Raw genomic sequence first — 23,073 nt, forward strand, 5'->3', positions numbered from 1 at the left:
ATCCTCTACCTAATCACACGGGCCAAGGTGTGAAAGCGGGTGTGGGTCCCAATCAGCCAGGGTTTCAGGTGAGCTCATTGTGAAACCTGGCCCCACCCTATCATGTGATGTCCTGAGGTCAGATGGCCCAGGATGTGAGTGGGCGTTAAGGTGTCTGGGAAGGATCTCAAAACTGGATTATAGATGGCAGACAGTTGGTGTGTTAAGCCCCGCCCTCTGTTCAAAGATGGTCACTCACAGTGGACACAGATGGTTTATTTTACTCCTCTTTGACCGTAGAACCGAAGAAGCTTCTCAGATGAGAGGTGAAACGTCTTCAAGCAACTCAACGAAGTCCAGACGCTTTTCTTTCCAAGCTCCTTAGACCCACACTTGGGTATATTTATGGTGGGCTTTCTACGTGTGCTGCATTCAGTTTGTTCCACACATTTGTGTCAGCTTTGACTGGTAATGGTTAAACTACCCAGAAGCTTCGTGTGCTACTCATGAAGGAAGTTCTCGTTATTCTCAGACCTTGTACTCTGAGATGAATCCATAAAGAGACTGCGCAGTTTAAGGATCAATGCAGTACTTTCAGCAAAACTTTAATGTATCAATGCCAAATACAGTGATAGTGGTGGAGTATGCTGCCAGACCTCTGCAGCTCCTGGTGCAGTAGGATGGTGAGGATCAGCCTTGGGGGGTGAATAAGGTGAGGTGGGTATCAAACCTTGATGATACTGCAGGTACAGCCAACTGTGAGCATTACAGCAGCTCAGATTTAGTCCAGTACTGGATAACCATCGGGTTTAACAATAAAGGAGCCCTGTAACATGACTGAGAGGTGGAGCCACTGGGACAGGCAGGTACAGCACGTGGCTTACGAAACAAACTAAGTCCAGCACCCTGAGCTTCTGTTTTATGGCATCGTGCTGTTTTCTTGTTATTCCAAGTCTTTCCGTCGAGTCCACAAAGCTCAAATCATTGTCAGAAAGGAAAAAACCTTTAGCTGGACGTCTCCTCGCCTTTGTCCTCCGGTCCTTGTCCTCTCGCGCTCATTTTGATCTCCCACGTGGAGGTGGCTCCTCTATCCTGAAAACACAAGACAATCCCACCAGTGTGGCCCGAAACAGGAAATGCACTGAGCTAACCTTCTGTGCGTCGTACCTTTATCAGCACACCCAGGGGCGCCAGGTCATCTCTGAGGGCATCGCAGGCTTTAAGCAGAGGGATTCTGTCAGGGTACAGTCCAGCTCTGCTCGGGGAGCCTGTGGATGAACCGTCCTGACGAGCGAGCGCAAACTCTCGAACTTTGCTCCTGAACTGAGTCAGCTGTTCCACAACCGGCTGCAGACTGCCACGGCTGCTCAGCACCTCAGCCTCCTTCAGAGGACGGGAGACACACGGGAGACACACGGGAGACCTCTTCAATCAAGGATTATTATCATGATTCACTGACAGACGCCTCAGTGTCATGCTGCCCGCTGAAGGGACATCACAGTGAAAAAGTGCTGACCTTAGTGTGCAGGTCGATGCCAAACACATCCAAGACATCTCTGACGTAGGTGACCATTGCTCCGAACACGGCGGGGCTGCGGGCCGCTCCAGCAGGCTGAACAGAAACAGGCTCGTGTCTGAATGTGCAATACGCTTAGAACAAGTATCACTCCTGCTCACTGACCACACTGTTGTCATAGCTCAGGGGTGGGCAATCTCGGTCCACGAGGGCCGGTGTCCCTGCAGGTTTTAGATGTGTCCTCGAACCAACACAGCAGATTTAAATGGCTAAATTAGCTCCTCAACATGTCCTGCAGTTCTCCAGAGGCCTGGTAACGAACTAATCATGTGATTCAGCTGTGTTGACCCAAGCTGAGATCTAAAACCTGCAGGACACCGGCCCTCGTGGACTGAGATTGCCCACTCCTGTCATAGCTCCTGTTCCTGATCTCTAGTGCAGGGGTGGGCAACTCCAGGCCTCCAGGGCCGCTGTCCTGCAGGTTTTAGATCTCACCCTGGATCAACACAGCTGAATCACATGACCAGGTCATTACCAGGCCTCTGGAGAACTTAAAGACATGTTGAGGAGGTCATTTATCCATTTAAATCAGCTGTGCTGGATCAAGGACACATCTAAAACCTGCAGGAGCCCAGCCTTCAAGGCCTGGAGCTCCCCACCCCTGACCTAACCCGACGTCTGCTGGCAGCAGTTCAGATTTCACAACAGTGGGACTGGCCAGCTGTTGGGACAGAGGTGGAACTGAAGCTTGTCTAGTCTGACCACTCAAAGCTCTTCAGACCAACGTGTAACCTAACATGATCCCAGAGCGCTAATACTGCCAGACCTGGTGGAGACCCAGCTGCTAACTGGGACTTTCCACTAACATCAAACCTGTCAGACGGTTACCGTAGAAACAGGCTGAAGCTGGCAGTTTCCGTGATAAACCAGATTCATCAGAGCACTCATGGCTCTCGGTGTATCAAAGTCATCTGCTAGAGTGGTCATCACAGTGGATTTAGTCTCAGCCAGCCTGAAAAAGTACAAAAACACAGGAAGACAGTTTGTAGACGGAGCAGAACCTCTCAGGCATCAGCTGAATGTAGCAGGCAAACGTCTCAGAATGCCTGACTGCTGCCGGCACTGGCATCTGTCCTGTCCTCACTGCTTCAGCTAATTACAGCTGTGCGAGGTACAGGAGAGACAGAAATATGAAGAGGACACTCGGCCATGGGCGGAGGAGAAAGTGGGCACCTGCGCCAGAGCAAATCCTCCTGCACGTGTGAACACTGCAGCTGACCCTTCATGTAGGCCTGAGCATCGTGGCAGAAGGTGGAGATGGTGTCCAGAGTGCTGCGAGCCTCCAGCACGCTGCTGTCGCTGTAGTCGATAGCTGTGGAGACATTACAGGAAGTGCAGTTTAACATCGCAGCTATGCGACTCGAACTCCAATAACGAATGCATTCATGTATCAGACTGGCAAAACCAAGACCCAATCATGTGCCTCACCTGATCTGTATTTGCTCAAAAGACAAAACATCCGGAATTCATTGGCAGAATAAGACTGCAGAAAATCCTGACGGGGACGAAGACGTGATCATTTTCACCCACTCCACACAGCATAGCACATTCAGGTATTAATGCAATAACACAAATAAGACAAGAAGTCAGCAGGACTGTACCTTGATGCTGATGTAGTTCTTTAAGGATTTAGACATTTTCTCTGGACTGCCCTTCAGGTGTAAGTGCCCTAAAAACAGCAACAACACGCTTAACAGAGCACGACACGCAGCTGCTCCCGAACTCAGCTCTGCAACACGAATGACTTCCAAACACTTTCAGACAACGTCTGCTTTCCAGAGAACGTGCACGAGCCACGTCTGGCTTTTACCTGAGTGCAGGAAGTAGTTTGCCCATTGTCCACACTGGTGATACGCCTCACTCTGAGCGATCTCATTCTCGTGGTGAGGAAAAGCCAGGTCAATCCCTCCAGAGTGGATATCTAACTGTCTCCCAAACATGGAGCTGAAAGCATGCACACAAACAGGAAACTCATCAGCGCTCAGTCTGATAACAAACTCAGGCAAATTAAATCCTGCATTCCAACTGTTTGACTAAAGAAACAAACATCACTGCTGGACTAACATGAAGTCAGTGTTGCTAACAGTTGCTAACACTGGGGTCTATTTTTTCACAGTATAACCTTTCATTTCACTTTTGCAGGTTTGCCTTTTAAAGCAGGCGCAGACTCATCTCAGCTGTTAGTACGTCCCCTGAGGACAGCAGATATCCTTACAGTTTTAAGGATTTAAATTTGCTGTGGGTCCTTTATCCTGTCATTGTAAGACAAGTGCTAAAAACCTTGTTGTGTACCTTATTCTGTCCTTTACACTGTGTAGGCAGGTGAGCGCACAAGTTCAATCTGACTTCTTCCATCTGAGACAGCTGGCTGAGGTAAAGCCAAACCTTCCAGCTAATGTCTTTGAACGTGTTGTTCATCTGTTCAGTACTTGCAGACTGGACTGCTGCAGTTCTTTGGTTTGGACCAGGCCTCTCTTTACTGCAGCTGCTCGTCTGCTGGCCGGTACGAAACGGAAGGAGCACACGTCCCCGCTGTTGGCCGCTCTACACTGGCTTCCAGTTTAAAATTGTAATCAACCCACAACAAGAAAAAGTGTCTACAAACTGAGGAAATGCAGAAATCACAGGTTGTTCAGTCGCCCACTTCATGATGCCACGGAGGAAAAAAATCACCGCAGTAAAAGTCGCCTCATTTACTGAGGTCTGTCTGTAACTGGGCAAAGATAAGAATCCCCAAGCATTAATGGGATTCATGACTAAACAGAACAAACCTAGCAATGGTAGAACATTCAATATGCCAGCCCGGTCTTCCTCTGCCCCACGGGGACTCCCAGTATGGTTCTCGAGGTTTCGACGGTTTCCACAGAGCAAAGTCCCTCGGGTCCCGTTTGTTTGAGGAGCCTGCAGAGCCGTAGAGTTTGCGGTCAGTAAACTCGGGCGTCTCACTAACATCGACATGGAAACAGAAATAATAAGAAAGGATGTTTTCCGTGTCATTAACTCACACCAACACTCACCGGGCTCTCCCTGAGCATCCACAGCTCCCACAAACCTGCCGTACCTGCCACCAATGGACTGAATGTCAAAATACACGTCGCCTGCAACCAAAGCAGTGCACAAGTGACACCTCCAGCATTTCAGACGACCAAAAACACCAAACAAAACAAGCACAAGCTCCTCGTTATTTACCTTCTTTTGTGGCATAAGCGTGTCCATTTCTGATGATCTTCTCAATAAAGGCAACGATATGATGCACATTCTCTGTGACCCTTAAATACACTGCAGGAGGAACCACCTCAACACAACAACATGAAGACGTGTTTATACATGAACAGCATCCACAGTGTGGTTGTACAAACGCTGAAACTCACAGAGTGGAGGTAAAATTGTGCAGTGCTTCATGAAATAAAGCTATCCTTTTATCCTGTGCATGTTGTAACGCATGCTGATCTGCTGCAGGTCTAAGCTCACACCTTCAGTGACAGCATGTCCCTCTTGAACTCGTCCTCGTACACTGCGCTGATGGCGGCTGGGGAAACGTTTTCCTGTTGGACCACATGAAACACATGACGTCAGCAGGTGAGAACAGAGCAGCAGCCAGCAGGTGCAGGACGGTCTCACCTCCCAGCTTCTTCTGATGATTTTGTCATCGATGTCAGTGATGACCATGGCATGGACCACGGTGATCCCAAACAGTCTGCTGAGGATCCTCTGCAGGATGTCAAACCTCACGTATGAGCTGTGACGGAACAAACCCACAGAGCTCACACACACACCGTTTACCTGCACGCCATAGCCACACCTACTGTTGCCATAGTTACCTTGCATGACCCAGGTGAGCGTGATCGTACACGGTGGGTCCACAGCTGTACCTGAGATGTAACACATAAGTGGGTTATTAGGCCGCCGTGTGCCGGCATGAGCAGCACAGTGATCAGAGTCCGTACCAGGTCGCGACCCCCTCTCTTGTCAGGATCAGGGGCTCCTTCTGTTTGCTCAGGCTGTTAAAAGTCTTCAAGCCCGTATCAAAGCCGCTAGGCCTCACCCACTCCCTCCCGGACACACTGCAGCTGGGTCCGTGGGACGTGGATCGGACCGTGACTGCCGGTGAAAGTCCGGGGACCGGTGCCCTCCACAGCCGCGAGCTCACCTGTTTCCACATAGCGCGAGCCGCCGTGGTTAGAAGGCGCAGTCTGCGGTGTCACGCACCGGAGCTCACGCACAGCTCACCGCAGCGGTTCCGACGCTAAAACAAACCGATCTAAACGCGGTTGTTTCGCTCTTCACTCACGTTTAAGCCACTCTCACACTTCTCGCGAGAGTTGTATAGCGGAAGTTTATAGGCAACTCATGTGACTTGGTGTAGCTGGCAGTGTCAACAGCTATGCCAAAATAGTCGGAGCTCTGACAGGAAGGTTCAGATCCCAGAGGATTCTCCGATATGCAGAACGTGATCAACACGGTGAAGGGCACGGCCCTCGGGGTGGCCGAGTTATTCACCCCGGTATTAAAGGTAAGCGCGGCAGCTAGCTGTTGGTAGCTGTAGCCGCTCGGACATCGGGGCTTCGTTTGTGCTCTCGGTGTGAAATGTTTGACACGCAGCTGCTTCACCGGAAGTGAAGCGGAGCACTAACAGCTTTCGCTTTGTTGTTAATGACAGGAATCGAGATTCAAAGAGACGGGAGTCCTCACACCGGAGGAGGTGAGAACCGCCTCAGCCGCATACACTGTTCCTCCCGCGGCTCTGCTCAGGGCCTCACCTGTCCGCTCCTCTGTCTGTCTTTCAGTTTGTAGCAGCTGGAGATCACCTGGTTCATCACTGCCCCACATGGAAATGGTGAGAGGCTTAATTCATGTCAAACACGATGAGTCCGTGTCATTAAAAAAGAAACACGAAAGTCGAAACTATCGCAAAATATACAGACGCTTGATCCCGTGTTTCTGGAAGCTTGTGTCTCCATGTGTTCCAACTGTCAAAGCTCAGTTTCTCCACTCATTCAAACGGCACATTTATACATATCGTTCCTGTGACAAACGTTTGACTTGCAGATGGAAAATGTAAAAAACGCCACCTGCACTTTTTTTTATTTTTTTTAAATTTTTTTTACTGTAGTAACACCACAAATGAGCCGTATATACAAAGAGCTTGAAAAGGGGCCGCTTTACCATCATCTGTGCTCATGCTTACATGCTTCACATCATCATCACCACAAAGGGTTAAAGGAAATATCATACTGGGCACCATAACTAACACAAACTCCAAGTAACTGCTGCAAACCAGCACTGTAGGGGGACAAAATGACCAAACCATCAGCGTACATTAAAGGGTACAAGCATCTAACTTGAGGGAAAGATCATACAAAGAACACGTATGTGCGATATCCTTACATGTGCGGGTTCGATTGTTAGAGCTCCTGGAAACCGTGTGGTACACGGGTCCCATGCAGTCCATCGAGCAGTTTTCAAAGAGCGAAGAGTCAGCAGTCTTTATCAATCTGTCCAAACAAGTTTTCTATGCACAGAGTGGAGCTGAAACTGTGAGATTGCACCACACAGTGCAACGTCACCCCCACCCTCCACTAAGACAATGAAACCCAGGTGCTGCTCTGATGGGGGGCGCTGTCATAACCTTGTTTACGGTTCTGCAGTTTGGCTGCAGTCCTCGTCTTCAGTAGTAATGACAGAGCTTTCTGCCCCTTTGCTTTAGTCACAAAGTGTTGATCATCTGTGGACTTACTCTGCTGATGAAATGTTGTTCCGCCTCTCTGACTCGGTCTTTATTAGCCACCAGCTGGCAGGTTCAAACCCAGAGCTTCTTGATGGGAGGCAGCAGTGTTACCGCTGCACCACTGTGTCGCCAACATTGTCCGTCCTGCTGCAGCGTGGGTGAGGTCTTTCTCATGGACAGTTGTGATGATTAATGTTGCCTGTGCTGACAGCTTTCACAGGGACGTTTGTGTGGAAAATGAGGATGTGGCCTCTCAGAGCTTGTATGAGTGTTGAATGTGTCCGAGCGCGTTTCTCGTTTTTACTTCTTGGATTTCACAGCATAATGGAAGAAGCTGGTGTGATGCAACACGGAGAAACCCAGCTTGTGTCATTGTGGCACATTATCACACACTGAAAGCTGCTGCCACAGAACAAAGGTAGTTTTTTATGTTTTGCATGTCGAATGCAGGACAAATATAAAAGCTGGATGTAGTTACTGTGACCTCACCTGTTGGAGGCTTGATTTGAAGCCATGAAGTTGATGTTTCCACATTTGCTATATCGGTTAACTGTCAGTGATAATGGCTTGTGATTGACAGCTTGTTAGTTAATGTGAGTTCATGCCACAGATAATCTTCCATTGTGAAATGCAGCATCACCACGACTTAGACCCAAACTGAGGACACAAAGCCGTTTCACACAAGAGCCAAAGCCACAGCTGTCCACAGCTGTCCACATCTAGTGCTCTTTAGACTGAAGGACCTCGTTAGACTTCATTTTTCCAAGCCAGAAGCTCAGTCCATGTTCTTTACTGTCAGAAAGATGAAAACAACTGTAATAAACTGTGGTTTGTAACCAGGGTGGAGGTCTCAGGACCTGAGCCGGGCTAAAACAGCAGTAAATGATCTGTTTTTCTCTCCCATCAGGGCCACTGGAGAAGAAGCAAAGGTGAAGCCATATTTGCCACAGGACAAACAGTTTCTCCTGACACGCAATGGTGAGAGGCAGACTTCAGGAATTTCAGTCAGCAAGTCTGACTCACTGCTTCATTCTTAAAAACTGCTTCAGTGTTTAGTGACACAAGTCAGACTGAACCTCAAGTGCCTTAAAGTTCAGGACAGGACTGAAGTTTTTAAAGATGATAATGTGAACAAATAATTCTGTGTGTTTCAAAGTGTCATTGCTGTGTGTGTGTGCGTGTGTGTGTGTGCAGTGCCCTGTTACAAGCGCTGTAAGCAGATGGAGTATTCAGATGAGCTGGAAGCCATCATCGAGGAGGACGATGGAGACGGGGGCTGGGTGGACACCTACCACAACACAGGTGTGATACCCACACACAGCTAACTGTTCATCATGGTTCACTGTCACATACCGGAGTGGGTTACATGCTTCACATAAGATCACGCGGTGATCAATCTCATTCTGATGACGTGACCGTGATATCAGATGTGTGCCGAGTATTTCCTGATGACTGTGCAGGTGTCAGTAAAGATCCCCTGAATGTGTCTGTGCAGGTGTGTTAGGAGTCACAGATGCTGTACAGGAAATCTCACTGGACAACAACAAGGTTTGATTTCTAATTAATATGAATGTAAAATCATCCACCGCTCTAATAGTTTGATCCCTCGGCTGAAGGACCGAGGGCGTACGTGACGGAGGGATGTTTCCTCCCAGATTACTGCTCAGATTTGAATGAAACGGTTCGTTTGCTCAGTTTCGCTCCTTGCGATTGGTGGACCATCACAAAAGCCTCGATGCCATCGATTGCATCTCCAGTGTCTGATTGTGCAGCTACATATCTGTGCTTTTAATCTGAACTCTTCTAGGATAAGAATATGAATGCCCCGTCTGCAGCATGCTGTGATGATGAGGATGATGAAGACGGAGAAGCGGCAGATATGGAAGGTATTGATCAGTGTCTTTCTGTGGTTTTGGATGTGCTCCCAGATCGGCCCTCACACTCTGCTGTCTTTTCAGAATATGAAGAAAGCGGGCTGTTGGAAACAGACGAGGTACGCTCGCAGCGCTGTCTGACCTCGGCCATCATCCGCCCGACTCCGGCCTGACTCTTGTTTTCTGTCTCTAGGCAACCCTGGACACCAGCAAAATAGCAGAAACTAAAACCAAAGCAGAACCTGGGAGCGAAGACGCCATTCTTCAGACAAGAACATATGACCTGTACATCACATACGATAAATACTACCAGACCCCTCGACTCTGGCTCTTTGGATATGATGAAGTATGCACTTTATTCTTCGTGGTGGGGAAACTGTGATAGAGATAAGCAGTCGTATGACTTTGTAGCAGTCGGAAAACTCCGAGCGTGAACATTGTTGTGCTCACAGCTGCAGTCTGCTGCTGCTTGTTGGCGTTGAGAAGGAGCGCAACCAAAAATGAGACCAGCTTTGTTGCTTTGTCTCCCAGGACAGGCAGCCGCTCACTGTAGAGCAGATGTACGAGGACATCAGTCAGGACCACGTGAAGAAGACGGTCACCATCGAGAACCACCCCCACCTTCCTCCACCTGCCATGTGCTCGGTTCACCCCTGCAGGTGAGAGGGTTTCGTTTGTCGCATTGAAAGATGGAGGAGATCCACCACATAGCTGCAGCTGTGATGTCAGAGTGGATGTTGTTGGTGTCGAGGCTTATTGTGCTGAATGAATCAGGAAAAGATGGATGACACCGTGTGATGGGTTCAGTGATGCTGATTTGCACTGTAGACTTTTTCACTGCGCTCTAAGAAGCCAAACGTTGTTACACACTAACTTCCTGTTTTCACTAGAAGCTGCTGATCCAGCCCAAAACCTGTTTCACACGTTCAACTCACTTCTCAGTGTTCAATTCAACTTGATTTCTATACCAACAACAGATGTGTTATTGTGAGGCAGAGCCCCTGCAACAGTACTGAGTGATCACATGACCGTTAATAGCGAGTCAGCTGGTGCTGGTATCGAGTGGCATTCTTCTGCGTCTCCGCTGAGATAAAGGAGCCCGTGGTCGTGTTTGTTTAAGGATGTCTGTGTCACAAACATTTTGACAAGAACCTTTAACCTTTGAACTCATGTGACCTTTGCTTTCAGGCATGCTGAAGTGATGAAAAAGATCATTGAGACTGTGGCAGAAGGAGGAGGAGAGCTGGGAGTGCATATGTATCCTTTGACGATGTCACGCGTCACCACAGCGACGCAATGAAAGGAAAGTGGCTCCATTGAGAAGCTTAACTTTTGTTCTTTGAATTTGTGCATGTTGTGTATTTTCGGCTATTTGCAAAAGTAAGTAGTTGCCAAAGGAAAGTGTCAGAGCTGTTGGAGGTGTGGGCGCTACGGCAGCACCCAGCAGGGGAAGCTCCGGTCAGCAGCAGAGCCAAAGGGCAGACAGAGCACAGGGAGCCTGTATCGCTCTGCTGGCTCCTAACAGCATCTCTCCAGACCAGCCAGGAAGCTGCCTGAGGAGGTGCCAGGCTTACCAGGATAAGCAGCAGAGATGGATGTTTTTACCTACAGACCTCTGTACACCAACAGCTCATTGATGTATCAGCACTTCGATATTTTATAGGAGCCGGCTGCAGCCAGGCAGGAAGAGCAGCACTCGGCGGCTGGAAGGCAGCGAGTGTTCGTGGTCAGGCAGGTGGTCACTCTACCCCACCTCTGTTTCCTTAACTGATGCTTTCAGGTATCTTCTGATTTTCCTCAAGTTTGTGCAGGCCGTCATTCCCACGATAGAATACGACTACACGAGACATTTTACCATGTAGGTGCCTCTGCTGCAACACCACGTGCACACGGGAAATACCAGAGATGGTCTCCGCTCCGCTCTCAATACAACTGGTCTGCTGAATGTTTGTGTTACTCTAAGATGCTTTGTGTGGAAGCGTCAAGGATATGAAACGCTGTCTCTTAAAAGAACGGGCTGACGTATTAGGACACGTGCTTGTTTTCTGCTGAACCCAGAGAAACTCGATCAGCATCAGTTTGATCTGTGTGTATGCAGCACAGAGGTAGGATGCTATCTTGCAAACGGCACACCTATCCTGGTCTGTTGCATAAATTCAGATACATTGTTTATTGTGTGTAGTTCTGTCTGTGATAAGCTGGCTAAACACATCAGAGGTGAGAATCTGTGTCGGACTAGTCGTCTAACCCTCGGTAACCAAGGTCCTCATCACCCAAGAGTTGGACTGCACCTGTAATGTCTCTCAGTGGGACAGTGAAGCTTATTGATGGTTAGTGTAATTAGGAGTGTTTAAACAGAAGCTCAGCAATGTCCTGCTGTAAGGAAGGATTGATGTGTGCTGCTTTAGTTCCCAGTCTGACAGTCATTCATGTGTTCGTGTAATATCAGGTTTGCTGCTGCTCCCACAGCGCTGCGCTGCTTAGCCCCTACCTTAGAGAAACAAAACGAATCCTCCACTTCATCATGGAGGCGATCCTACAGTTAGGAACTTAAAACTGTCACATTCAAGCTTGAAATCACTGCTTCTTGGTGTGAGTTTGTGGTAGACGATTCCATCAGTCCAGTATTCACTCTGCTCTGCTCTCTGGCTCCACCAGTCCTGTGGAAAAAACTCTGTGTTTAGCAGCTTCGGCTGCATCCACTCGTGCTCATGTCTGCCCACATCGGTCTCAGCTCAGTGGGTGCTGAGAAACAGGAAAACTGAAGCAGGATCCCAACAACTTCTGGATGGCTACAAATAATAAAGCAGCCTTATCTCGACTGGGCCGACGGCGGAGTCGAGGGAAGCTCGTAGAGCACGGATGTTTCCCGTCAGCTGTCCTCGCTTCCATCCCAACGCTCTCTGCGGGAATCGAGGCTGAACCTCAGTTTGTTGTGAATGTGCTGATCCCGTTTCTGGGGCTTGGCTTCTGTGTCTGTCTTCAGTTGTGAGCAGGTTTCTAATTGATGCTTCAGAGGATTTGTTGTCAGATGTAACTCTGTGTCTAATGTATTACTGACCTTTGAAGAAGTTTCCATAGGTTTGCTGTGACCTCTGCAGAGCAGCCTCACTGACGCAGTTTAACTACAAGTCCATGTTTCCTATAACCTGTCATGTTTGGCTCATTACAATGGCAGCACTCATCCATACAAAGCATCTGCTTCAGTAATCCACAGTTTGCTTTCCTCGTGTGTTGGTTGATCAAATATTCTCTTTGTATCTGTGCCTGTTGGTCCAGTCTTCTAATTTAAGTTGCTTGGTGGTGAGGCTTCACCGTTTCAGAAAGATGTACATTTATCAATAAAGAGTTTCCCAAATATTGCAAGCAAAATGCTGTTTATGGATGTATTTATTGGTGCTGTGGAGGGGCGGTGGGGGTCTTCAAGTAAAACATCTCAAACCTAAAAATGTTCCTTCATGATATACGTTATGCTGCAGGGGGCAAGGTTACAGGTGAAGGAAAAGCCAGCATAAAGCGTCCTGGTCATAGTTCTGAGGCCTAACAGCTGATGGCGTTCCCTCCCTACAGCTTGTACGTTTGCTCTCTGCATGACCTCAACGTGCTTAAGCCACTCCTTTGTTGCCATAGCAGCATCTGCTAACTGTCTAGCATCTAAGATTTTACATCACTGGCCCATCTGCGCCTCACTGTGGTGAAGTCATAGTTAGAATATTACATGAGATCAATAAAACAAGGATCTTAAATAGAGAAATGTCAGACCTCTGGAAAGTCTAATCCTGCATATGTACTCAGTACTGCGTCAGTGCAGCCTGTGGCACTGCTGAGGTGTTAGGCATTGTTCGGTCTCATGTCTCTCATCTTTCTCTTTTCAGTGGAAGTTTTTCTTCCACACAGCTTTCTATTAGTGTGCTTTGTACAGCGCTTTGGGAACACCCAACTTCTTTTGAGCTGACCTTTTGAGGCTTTCCCACCATATGGAGCGTGCCAATGATGGTTTTCTGCAGAACTGTCAGCAGTCATGATTGTGATTCCTACTGAACCAGACCGAGAGACCATTTAAAGGTTCAGCAACTCTTTGCAGGTGTTATGGATTAATTGGCTGATTAAAGAATGACACTTTAAGCCTACAATATTGAACCTTTTCACCATATTCTAATTTTCTGAGCTTTTGAATTTGGGCTTTTCATAATCTTTAAGCCATAATCATCAAAATGATAACAAATAAAGGCTTGAAATATCTCACTTTGCATGTAATGAGTCTCATATCATAGATAAGTTCGGCCTTTTAAGTTGGATTGCTGAAATAAATGATATTCTGATTTTCCGAGTTTGACCTGCATCTTTAACGTTCGTCACACAGCTGTGTGAAAAGCCTGTTTCAGGCCGGCAGGGGGCAGTAGCTGTCCATATAAACGCAGCGTTCAGATTCACACTCCAGTCCAGAAGGTGGCGGTAATGTACCTGAAGTTGTTTGGCACCGCCATAAAAAGATAGAAGAAGAAGAAGAACAAGTAGAAGTAGGACCGGCGTAGGTCATGCTGCTTCAGACATGTCGGTGTTTTTCCCCACTGTGCTGCTCTGTGTCTACGGCTTCTTTACCAGCCTGCGGCCGTGCGAGCCCTTCTTCACCGCCTACCTGATGGGACCAGACAAGAACCTGACGGAGACTCAGGTGAGCTAGCTCGGTGTTAGCAACAGCGACTTTGAGTCGCATCTTAGTTGTGTCGTCACACTGTAACATCAGCGTGCGTTTACACTCTGTTAGTGTTCACGTGAAGTAAGTTGGAGCTAAGCTGTGGACAGGCGGTGCCGGGCACGCGCAGAGGACCCCCAAAACTTCCTCACACAGCAACCCGCTTTAATCAGGATTCCGTCATTTAGTATCATTTGGCTGATAAACAGCAAAGATCAGCAAAGCAGAAACTAAAGTTTATTAAAGCAGCAGAGATACAGATGGCGCTCTGACAAAGGGCGTCCCAGACCAGCTCACCCCAGTCTGCGTGCGGGGGCTGCTGGCATGGGGGTCAAGACATGTGATGTAACATGCTTTTAATCAGCTGCTCAGCCTGCTTGTTTGTCTCAGTCTGAAGGATGGAGTCACGTAGCTGCTTCATCCCGCTGTTAGACACACTCTGACTCCATCATCAAATATCAGGATCACATCAAATGTCCTGGAGAGCAGAACAAAGACCGCTGGCTCCTGCTGAAGTCCTAGATAGTGGAGCTGGGGTCAGCCCAGCAAGAGAGAGCCTGGGCTGGTTGTTGGCAGCAACTGGACCTTTAAATAATAAGAAACTACTTACTTTTAGCATTGTTTTGAAGGTTTTTTGGGTCCTGGGAGACTGATTCTGAAAGTTTACCGTGTCCTGGTGTCAGATTAAAGTGAAAATACTTGGTTTTATTGCATGTACGTGTGGTTTATGTGTCACAGTTTGGTTTTTGTAAGAACTGTTGCATTTGCAGTATGACAGTTATTACAAAATACCAGTCGTATGGTGCTGTCGCAGGGATGTTGCATTGTGCCGCAGTGTACAGCGTCAGGCAGGAAAGACTCAGTGTTGGAGCAGTAATCCCAGAGACTCTCGCTGTAGACGGAGTAATCTCCCTGAAAAATGACCAGAATTTCTGGCTAATCCTTAAATAATTACTTGTACAATGCTGAGGCTTTCAGCAGGCCTTCAGAAAGTAAACCTTGAATCTGCTTGGATGTGCCCACTGTTGCGCTGTCCAAAGGCTGGGACGACCGTGTCGTACCCCGAGCCTGGCTTAGCTATTTAAATAACGCCGATTAGTGAGCAGACTTTTTTGTTTCTGCAAGGTAAGTTTACCTCTCTGTAATTCCTCAACTAAAACGTTAACGTTAGGTTTAATGTTCACAAAACAGAGCCACACGTCCGTATGGTGCTGAGCAGGATAGCTGCACAGTATTCATCCTGAGATCAGCATGTTCTGCTCTGGATCAGCAAGATCACTGACAGGTTTCAAATGCACAGCATCCTTGTCATTTATTGATACAAAGGAAAGTGAAAGGAGCTCTAATCCATGCGGTGACTGTTTCTGTCTGCAGGTTGTCAATGAAATCTTTCCAGTATGGACGTATTCCTATCTGTTCCTGCTGTTCCCCATCTTCCTGGCCACTGACTTCCTCTGTTATAAGCCGGTGTTGGTGCTCCAGGCCAGCAGCTTAGTGGTCACCTATGTCATGCTGTGGAGGGCACAGGGCATGCTGGCCATGCAGCTGGTGGAGTTTTTCTTCGGTCTGTCCACAGCTTCAGAGGTGGCCTACTATTCCTACATCTACAGCGTGGTGGAGCCGGAGCACTACCAGAGAGTGACTGCTTACTGCCGCAGCGTGACTTTGTTCGGATCAGCGGCTGGATCTTTGACCGGTCAGTTGCTGGTATCCGTGGCCGAAGTTGACATGGTCTACCTCGTCATCATTACACTGGCGTCAGCCTCTGTGGCTTTTCTGGTGCCCTGCTTTCTCCCCATGCCCAAGAGGAGCTTGTTCTTCCACAGGCGTGCAGGAGCAGAGGAGGCTAGGCCCCGCAGCAGCAGCAGCTGCAGCAGAACCGCCACCAGGATGGAGAAGGCGGAGGATTCGGACAGCAGGGTGCCGCTGAACAGGCCGGATATCTCCAGGGTGAGTGAAGCTGCTGTATCTGGCCACGGCTGTGATGAGAGATTCTGAGTTTGTACGATTGTGTGAAGAGGTCACACGTCTGCATTTGTCTGTGCAGGCATCCAGGTCCTCTGAGGCAGGAAGTGGCAGCAGGGGGCTCGTGGCGGTCCTGCGGATGCTGTTTGATGACTTTGTGCAGTGCTACAGGTGTCGCACCCTGCTGGCCTGGTCGCTGTGGTGGGCTCTGGCCACCTGTGGCTACTTCCAGATCATCAACTATTCTCAGCCGCTGTGGGAGCACATTCTTCCATCCAAGGAAAACATCATCTACAACGGCTATGTAGAGACCCTGTCCACGCTCCTCGGTGAGGCTGCTCTGGTTGCTGCTGTTCCTCATTGAAATATATTTAAACGATGATACTAAAGTGGAGGTTGCATTTGTTACCTTCAGTATGTGGCCGGTCACAGCAGACTGTGTAAAGCTGTGAGCGCACTCTCCCAGCGTGACTGTGACGTTTGACAGCAGCTCTGTGTTCCTCTCGTCGACAGGGGCTCTGGCGGCGCTGCTGGTGGGCTGCCTGCCTGTGACCTGGGCTCTGTGGGGGGAGTTGGCTCTGTGTGTGCTCTCCCTGCTCATGGCTGTGTGTGTGTTTGTCATGAACACGGAAAACATCTGGCTGTCATACAGCTTCTCCATTCTCTTTAGAACCACTTACATGCTGCTCATCACTGTGGCCACGTGAGTACCCAATCACCAGCCACATATGAGATGCTGTATCGACGTCCAGTGCACGCGTGACGATGATCCAGAAGTCAAACCAGGCCGGGACAGCAGCACTTCCATGGCTCATTTCAGGCAGAAATGCAAACATTAGTGTTATTCCATGAAGCAGTTCTGGCACAGCTTACAGGAAATTTAAAAGCAGAAATTGAATCCATGTGAGGGATTAACAGGACATTAGAAGATTGTTTTTTTTAAAATAAGGAGCACATTGAGCTGAATGCGTGGGAACACTGCTGAAGTGTAGAAGTGCATGTGTGCAAACACGAGGAGACTCTGTTCTCCATCTGACTTCCTGTTACTGCTCACACGCTGTGACTGCTTATCTGTTCACGTCACCTGTGCTACGTTCAAACTCATCTGTCTCCCTCAGGTATCAGGTTGCGGCCAGCCTGAACATGCAGCGGTATGCGCTGGTGTTTGGAGTGAACACCTTTGTGGCTCTGCTGCTGCAGTCTCTGCTCACGCTGGTGGTGGTGGACTCCTCTGTCCTGGGCCTTAAAGTCTTCACTCAGGTGAGGAAATATAACAAATGTAGAACTTGTGTTGTGCTTATTTAGCTTCCACAATGTAGATGTGATAACTTCTTTGTTTCCTTCCTTAGTTCTTCATCTACGGTGCCTACTTTGCTGTCATTTCTGCGATCTTCCTCTTTGCTGGGCTTTATAAACTGGCCTCCAGGCGGCACTCGGAGCAGAAGGCTCTGCCCGGCAGCCGAGCGCAATCGGAGACGGACTCTCCGCCGATCGGTGCCACAGACTCCAGGACATATGTTTGTGAAGGTTCTCAGTCATCCAGGTCATCGTAGTCTAAGGAGCTTGCAAAGAAAGCGTCTGGACTTCTTTAAGTTGCTTAAAGACGTTTCACCTCTCATCCGAGAAGCTTCTTCAGTTCTAAGGTCAAATGGTGGAGAGTCCCAGATTTAAACCTAGTGGGAGTTTCCCCCCACAGAGGGACAAAAGGACCCCCTGATGATCCTCTAATCACATGAGCCAAGGTGTGAAACTGGGTGTGGGTCCCAATCAGCCAGGGTTTCAGGTGAGCTCATTGTGTAACCTGGCCCCACCTTATCATGTGATTTCCTGAGGTCAGATGGCCCAGGATGTGAGTGGGCGTTAAGGCGTCTGGGGAGGATCTCAAAACTGGATTATAGGTGGCAGACAGTTGGTGTCGTAAACCCCGCCTCTGTTCAAAGATGGTCGCTCACAGTGGACATAGATGCTTCTTTCACTCCTCTTTCAAACCATCTGTCCTCTCTGTCCAAAATGTGAACATTGGCATCCTCGAAAGAGTGACCTTTGACCTTTAGATGCAGATGGACTGCTGAGTCTTGTCCTGTGGAGGTGGCTCTTCTATGTTGTGCCATGCGCTTGTGAAGTGGCTGTTTGGTCTCTCTGTAGAGGTCTGGGCATTCCTCGCTGCACTGTACAGCAAACACCACATTGTTAAGTCTGTGTTTTGGAGTTTTGTCTTTGTGATGAACCAGTTTGTCTGAGTGTGTTGCTGGGTCTGAAGTACATCGGGATGTCCTGCTTGGAGAAAACTCTCCTGAGTTTCTCTGATACACCGGCTACATAGGGGATGACAATGTTGCTCCGTCTGTCCTTCTTATCCTCCCTCGCTGAAGAAGCTTCTCAGATGAGAGGTGAAACGTCTTCCAGCAACTCAAAGAAGTCCAGACGCTTTTCTTTCCAAGCTCCTTAGACTCCAGGACACACCACAGCGATTAGAGCCTCACACGCAGGCGTGTGGATCCACAGGCTGAGCTCAGTAATGTCCACTCGCTTTTTTATGTGCCAGAGTAGACTGTAAGTAGAAGGTAGATGTCAGACTGCCTGCACTCACCTCGCACAATGACTTATTATTGAAGAGCTCTGACAAGCAGACACACAGCTGATGAGGTGTGAAATATCTATACGAGCATATCGAAATAGGTACATTTATACCTGTGAGATGCGTTCTTCTTTGGTGGGTTGACCATCAAAGAAGTTAGCCATGTTAGCCAGTCTGGCTTTAATAGACCATCTTTGCTGATGTTTGTTCCTATAAATGTACAATACGCACACAGGCTGCTCCTTAGACTTGATATAAACTGCTGAACAATCAGTAGCAATGGTACGTTATTAGTCCTTCTCCCTCTGTGCTGCAGAGCAAGTATTAAATGTGTTTGTGTTTCTTCTGGTAACTGCACACGTCACTGACATGTCCACACAGTGCAACTAAACTATCATCAGAATCAATGTTCACCTGCATACTAAGATCTGAGGGATGTTTGGAAGCCTGTGAAAAGGTCAGAACCTGCTGATTTTGTTGACGAGACATGTCAAAGACCGTGTGTGTGTGTGTGTGTGTGTGTGTGTGTGTGTGTGTGTGTGTGTGTGTGTGTGTGAACCAACAGCCCTTATAGGGACCAAAATCCCCACAAGTTTGAGGGCATTTTTCACAAAATGTGGTTTTAGTGTGAGTGTTACAGTTCGGTTATGGTTGGTTATTTAGTTATGACTCAGTTTTTCCTTAAAACGTAGGCGCACCGTCCTAGGGATCGGCTGCAGCATCCTGATTCCCACCGGTTCTTCTTCCTCCTGTTAACATGCTCCTCTTCTTCTTCGTTGTTTCTTATGAATGCCATTCTTATATATTGCTGATATTTTCCATCACCCCCATTTTTTTTTTTTTTTTTTTTTTTTTCTTCCCCCCCCCCCCCATATAAGACCTGCTGTGGTCTCTAATCAAAGTCTGCTACAACAAACAGTCAAATCTCACCCGCTTATATTCTACCTTTATTTTTCTATTTTCTCCTTGAAAGTCAGGTCTCCCAACACCACTCTGGAGGGGATTCAGCCTCCAGGGGATCATTTTTATAGTTTCAATTTGACTTTTTCATATCAGTATACAATTTTAAGACCATGCAGCTAGTAAATCATCAGAAATTGCAACATATGATTAGTATTCATAATAGGGCTGCCACGATTAGTCGACTAGTCACGATTACGTCGACTATCAAAATCGTCGACGCATCGTTTGAAGCTTTGTAAGATCCCGAAAGACGCAGGAATAAGTAGCAGGATTTAAGAGTGTAATAACGGACTGAAACAGAAGATGGCAGCACTGCATGTACAAGGATGCCAGCTGCCGTTAAACCCCGAAGAAGAAGTAGCTCTGTCCCAGAATTCATAGCGCGGCCCAGCTCAGTTGTCAACAATGGCGGCAGCTAGTTAGTTTTAATATTACTCTTATTATTCTTTCTGGGTCACAAAATAAACGTTTAACATATTTTCAGGCGAGAATGTAGCTGTGTAAACCTCAAATATCTGCTCAGTTTATCAAGACACCACATATTTTCAAAAGCACTCCGACGTTTTCGGAGACGTCTGTTACCCACTAGCTCGATAGCTCGCCGGGGGCAAGGCTCACTAGAGCCGTGAGAACACCGGACTCCCGGCTTCAAACCCACCGCCGTCTTTCGCTACTCAGGTTAAACATATATAAGTCACTTAGATAACTTAAAAATGTTATTGTTTGGCTTTTTTCAGTATTTTATTTGTTCCTGAGTAAATCGGTTTGGCTGAGATTAAAGTTATAGTTTTTACACAGCTGAATAAACGTCAGGCAGACAGCTGATTATCAGAAGTGTGAGATGCTCGAGAATTTACTCCGGTGTCCTGTTATATTTTAGATAGCAAGGAGTTTATTAAACTTCACCGAAACAATCTGCAAATGTCATTAAAATTTAATAAACTATCATCTTGTCTTTATTTTTAGTTAGCACATACCTTAAACACTTAAAGCTGTAAGCTAATGATAGTTATATAAGAGCAGATGCTGCTGGTGCAATAAGCTGTACGTTTTATGTCCAATGGATGATGATCTGATTAGTCGACTAATCGCAAAAATAATCGGTGACTAGTCGACTATCAAAATAATCGTTTGTGGCAGCCCTAATTCATAACCGTATTTGTCAATCCCATGCTGCCATGCAGTTTCCATGGAGAAAGCCTGTGTTTACTTTCTATCACTTATGCTAACCTTTAACCTTTATTTATTTATTTATTTATTTGGGGTGACATTCAACAAGTCTGTTCAGGGCTCTCTTAGTGTTTATTTTCAGTCTCACATGGAGCACTCAGAGTAATGTTTTTCTCATAGGCCTTCAGTTCATTTTGCTTTTGGTCTTTGGGCTGAAGGAAGGACAATACTCGGTGTATAAATGCTCAATCAACAATCCTTTACTCCATACAATTCAACACTTTAAGAGCACGAACCATCCGGATGGGGAGACATGCATGAAGAGGGTCACAGCAAATCTCAAACTGGTGAAGGGTGACTCAAACTCTTCTAGCCTCTAGTGGCCCCCACCTAGTCGTAAAAACCCAAACATTCACATTCTTTCTAACTCCTAGCGAGCCTGACTTATGGCCTTGGCTCCCTATTTTGTCTGCCTTCAACAACAGTGGGAGTGAAGCTCCCGTGGAATGTGCTCTGTCTCCTCTGCTATCAGAACAGCAAGGTCCTGACTCTGAAAACAGGATTTCTTATGACTCAGCAGTATAATGCATCATAAACAATATCATTCATTCACACTGAATCAGCAGTCTAATGTGATACAAATCAGTCTAATAACTGTAATAGTTATCACCTTCTTCTAATTCAGGAGAATAATGCAAACTAAAACTACATAATAATTTCACAATCTTAATTAGGGGTATAACATGGCATAAGATAATATTATAATCCCACACTGTTTTCCAACTGCACCTCAGATTGGATTGAATTTGGGATGCGTTTGTAATATTTTTATTTCCCCGATTGCCTTTGAGCTTCCAACCTGTACTGCTGCTTATTGTATTAATTACAATTTTAGAGCCTTTTCCGCCGGCTTAATCACGATCTACTTGTTACCCCTCAATTCCCTAAGCGCATGTTCTTCCGCCACCGTAAGGCTAACTTCCCTTCCCACAGGCGGCCGAAACGAGTGAAAAACACGAATGTCTGTCTTTATTAATCCCTTGAGCGGGTCACTCAGCGCTTCCCACTCCAGCTCCCAAACCGATGGTAAGACAAGGGGCTCCCTACGAAAGTCATCGTCTTCAAAGTAGTCTTGTAATTTAATTTAATGATACCAGTGTAAAGGGTTAGGCTATACAGCTAGGAAAAGCATTATGTCAATGGGATGTCCCCACGAGGATAGCAAACTGTGCGTGCGTGCGTGTGTGCTGACGAGCAGTGAGATGGAGAAACTAAATGTTCAGTCCGAGCAGCTGATCGATTAGTTCACCCTGAGTGGAGCTTCTATATGTGATTGAGCAGAGAGTAGTTCAGCAGAGACTGGAGGTAAACATTTGAATCCAGCAGATCAGATGTTTCATTGTCCATCTGCTTCACATTTAAACTAAACACATGTATTGAAAACTTAAAGAAAATGAGCATATTTCACTATCATCCATCAGCACTTGGACTGTTTTTTTGAGATGAGCATTTATTTTGTATCAGTATCAGTGTGACTGATTATACCAGACGTGTGTGTGTGTGTGTGTGTGTGTGTGTGTGTGTGTGTGTGTGTGTGTGCCTTCATACAGATGATTGACACGAGATGTTTGAGTACAGAGGAGCTGGCTGACCTGATGGCTGCCTTTTTACCCACTGAATGAAATCATCACACAGACTATAGATTTCCACCAGCCCAGGCTTTGAAACACATTACTGCTGCCTTGGATCTGAGAGTTACTGACAGGAAAGAAGAGTGTCCTCCAACAGCAGAAAGCTTTGTCTAAATGTGGCCATTAAATTGTGTTGCACCAACCAAAATGAATCGTGAGCAAATCAATACGTAAGACATAAATGCCCGGGTGACACACTGTTCTTCCAAGGCTGTCTGCAGTAGCTGTGAGCGGATTCAGCAAGCAAACGAGCACACTGCTGCTTCCACAGGCAGCTGTGTGCTGTAACTCAAGCTCACACTTTAAATTAATATTCATTCCACTGCTTTGGTGGGTGGGGGGGTATAAATGTGGATGTACATTATAAAGGATTTATTTATTTATTTATTTTTAAACTATAAAATAATTTGAAACATTGCAGTTACTCTGTCATGCAGACGAGTAGAGAACACGTCTACATTACAGACGGCTGCAAACCGGAGGAGCCAATCAGAGTGACTTGAAACATTGGTCTGGATGAACTGTGCCTTTTTCCTGTGACCGTTTCTAACTTTCCCATGGAGACGGTCAGTGTTACAGAAGCTGGAGATCCTCCAACATCTGACATGAAGTGATCAGTGTGCACTCAACGATTCATGAATGTGTTTGTCTACATGTGATGTGTGCGTTCGCCTGCCTAAACTGAAGGTGTCCGACTCGACTGCTTCTCCCCCACAAAGACACGTGGGATTCTTAGCTGGTCTATGCAATAATAACAACAAACATCTTTTGTAAGTGTTTGCCTTTTATTGGTGTTTCTCTGATTCACGTTCAGCCTAAAATAAACTTTAACTGTACTGTTATTTATTTCTTT

General features: G+C 47.1%; 3 protein-coding genes across 4 annotated transcripts; 2 read left to right on the forward strand and 1 right to left on the reverse strand.

The window, feature by feature from the left end:
• Positions 1–568: 568 nt before the first annotated feature.
• Positions 569–5,849, reverse strand: cars2 (cysteinyl-tRNA synthetase 2, mitochondrial). 2 transcript variants are annotated; one of them, XM_084920888.1, is made up of 15 exons: positions 5,503–5,849; positions 5,377–5,427; positions 5,177–5,294; positions 5,029–5,100; positions 4,745–4,850; positions 4,573–4,653; positions 4,327–4,456; positions 3,366–3,499; positions 3,157–3,224; positions 2,984–3,050; positions 2,729–2,867; positions 2,384–2,507; positions 1,496–1,591; positions 1,147–1,404; positions 569–1,071 (listed from the first exon to the last, which is right to left on the reverse strand). In XM_084920888.1, the coding sequence occupies exons 1-15, from the start codon at positions 5,715–5,717 to the stop codon at positions 985–987; spliced, it is 1,746 nt and encodes a 581-aa protein (XP_084777014.1). In that variant the 5' UTR covers positions 5,718–5,849; the 3' UTR covers positions 569–984. The 2 variants fall into 2 exon arrangements, with proteins under 2 accessions (XP_084777014.1, XP_084777015.1); XM_084920889.1 differs by having other exon boundaries at positions 1,147–1,362; positions 5,503–5,847.
• A 43-nt stretch (positions 5,850–5,892) lies between these two features.
• atg3 (autophagy related 3) lies at positions 5,893–12,529 on the forward strand. The gene is made up of 12 exons (XM_084920891.1): positions 5,893–6,068; positions 6,216–6,257; positions 6,343–6,392; positions 8,191–8,261; positions 8,478–8,585; positions 8,779–8,831; positions 9,091–9,169; positions 9,242–9,276; positions 9,351–9,503; positions 9,689–9,816; positions 10,346–10,414; positions 10,938–12,529. Exons 1-12 carry the CDS (start codon positions 5,997–5,999, stop codon positions 11,017–11,019), a joined length of 942 nt encoding a protein of 313 aa, XP_084777017.1. The 5' UTR covers positions 5,893–5,996; the 3' UTR covers positions 11,020–12,529.
• A 103-nt stretch (positions 12,530–12,632) lies between these two features.
• slc19a2 (solute carrier family 19 member 2) lies at positions 12,633–23,062 on the forward strand. The gene is made up of 6 exons (XM_084920890.1): positions 12,633–13,832; positions 15,228–15,803; positions 15,901–16,147; positions 16,332–16,521; positions 16,937–17,078; positions 17,168–23,062. Exons 1-6 carry the CDS (start codon positions 13,710–13,712, stop codon positions 17,369–17,371), a joined length of 1,482 nt encoding a protein of 493 aa, XP_084777016.1. The 5' UTR covers positions 12,633–13,709; the 3' UTR covers positions 17,372–23,062.
• The last annotated feature ends 11 nt before the right edge of the window (positions 23,063–23,073 follow it).

Source organism: Perissodus microlepis, chromosome 23 (assembly GCF_051167445.1).
Source record: "Perissodus microlepis isolate ML-2025 ecotype Zambia chromosome 23, ASM5116744v1, whole genome shotgun sequence".
NCBI lineage: Eukaryota > Metazoa > Chordata > Actinopteri > Cichliformes > Cichlidae > Perissodus > Perissodus microlepis.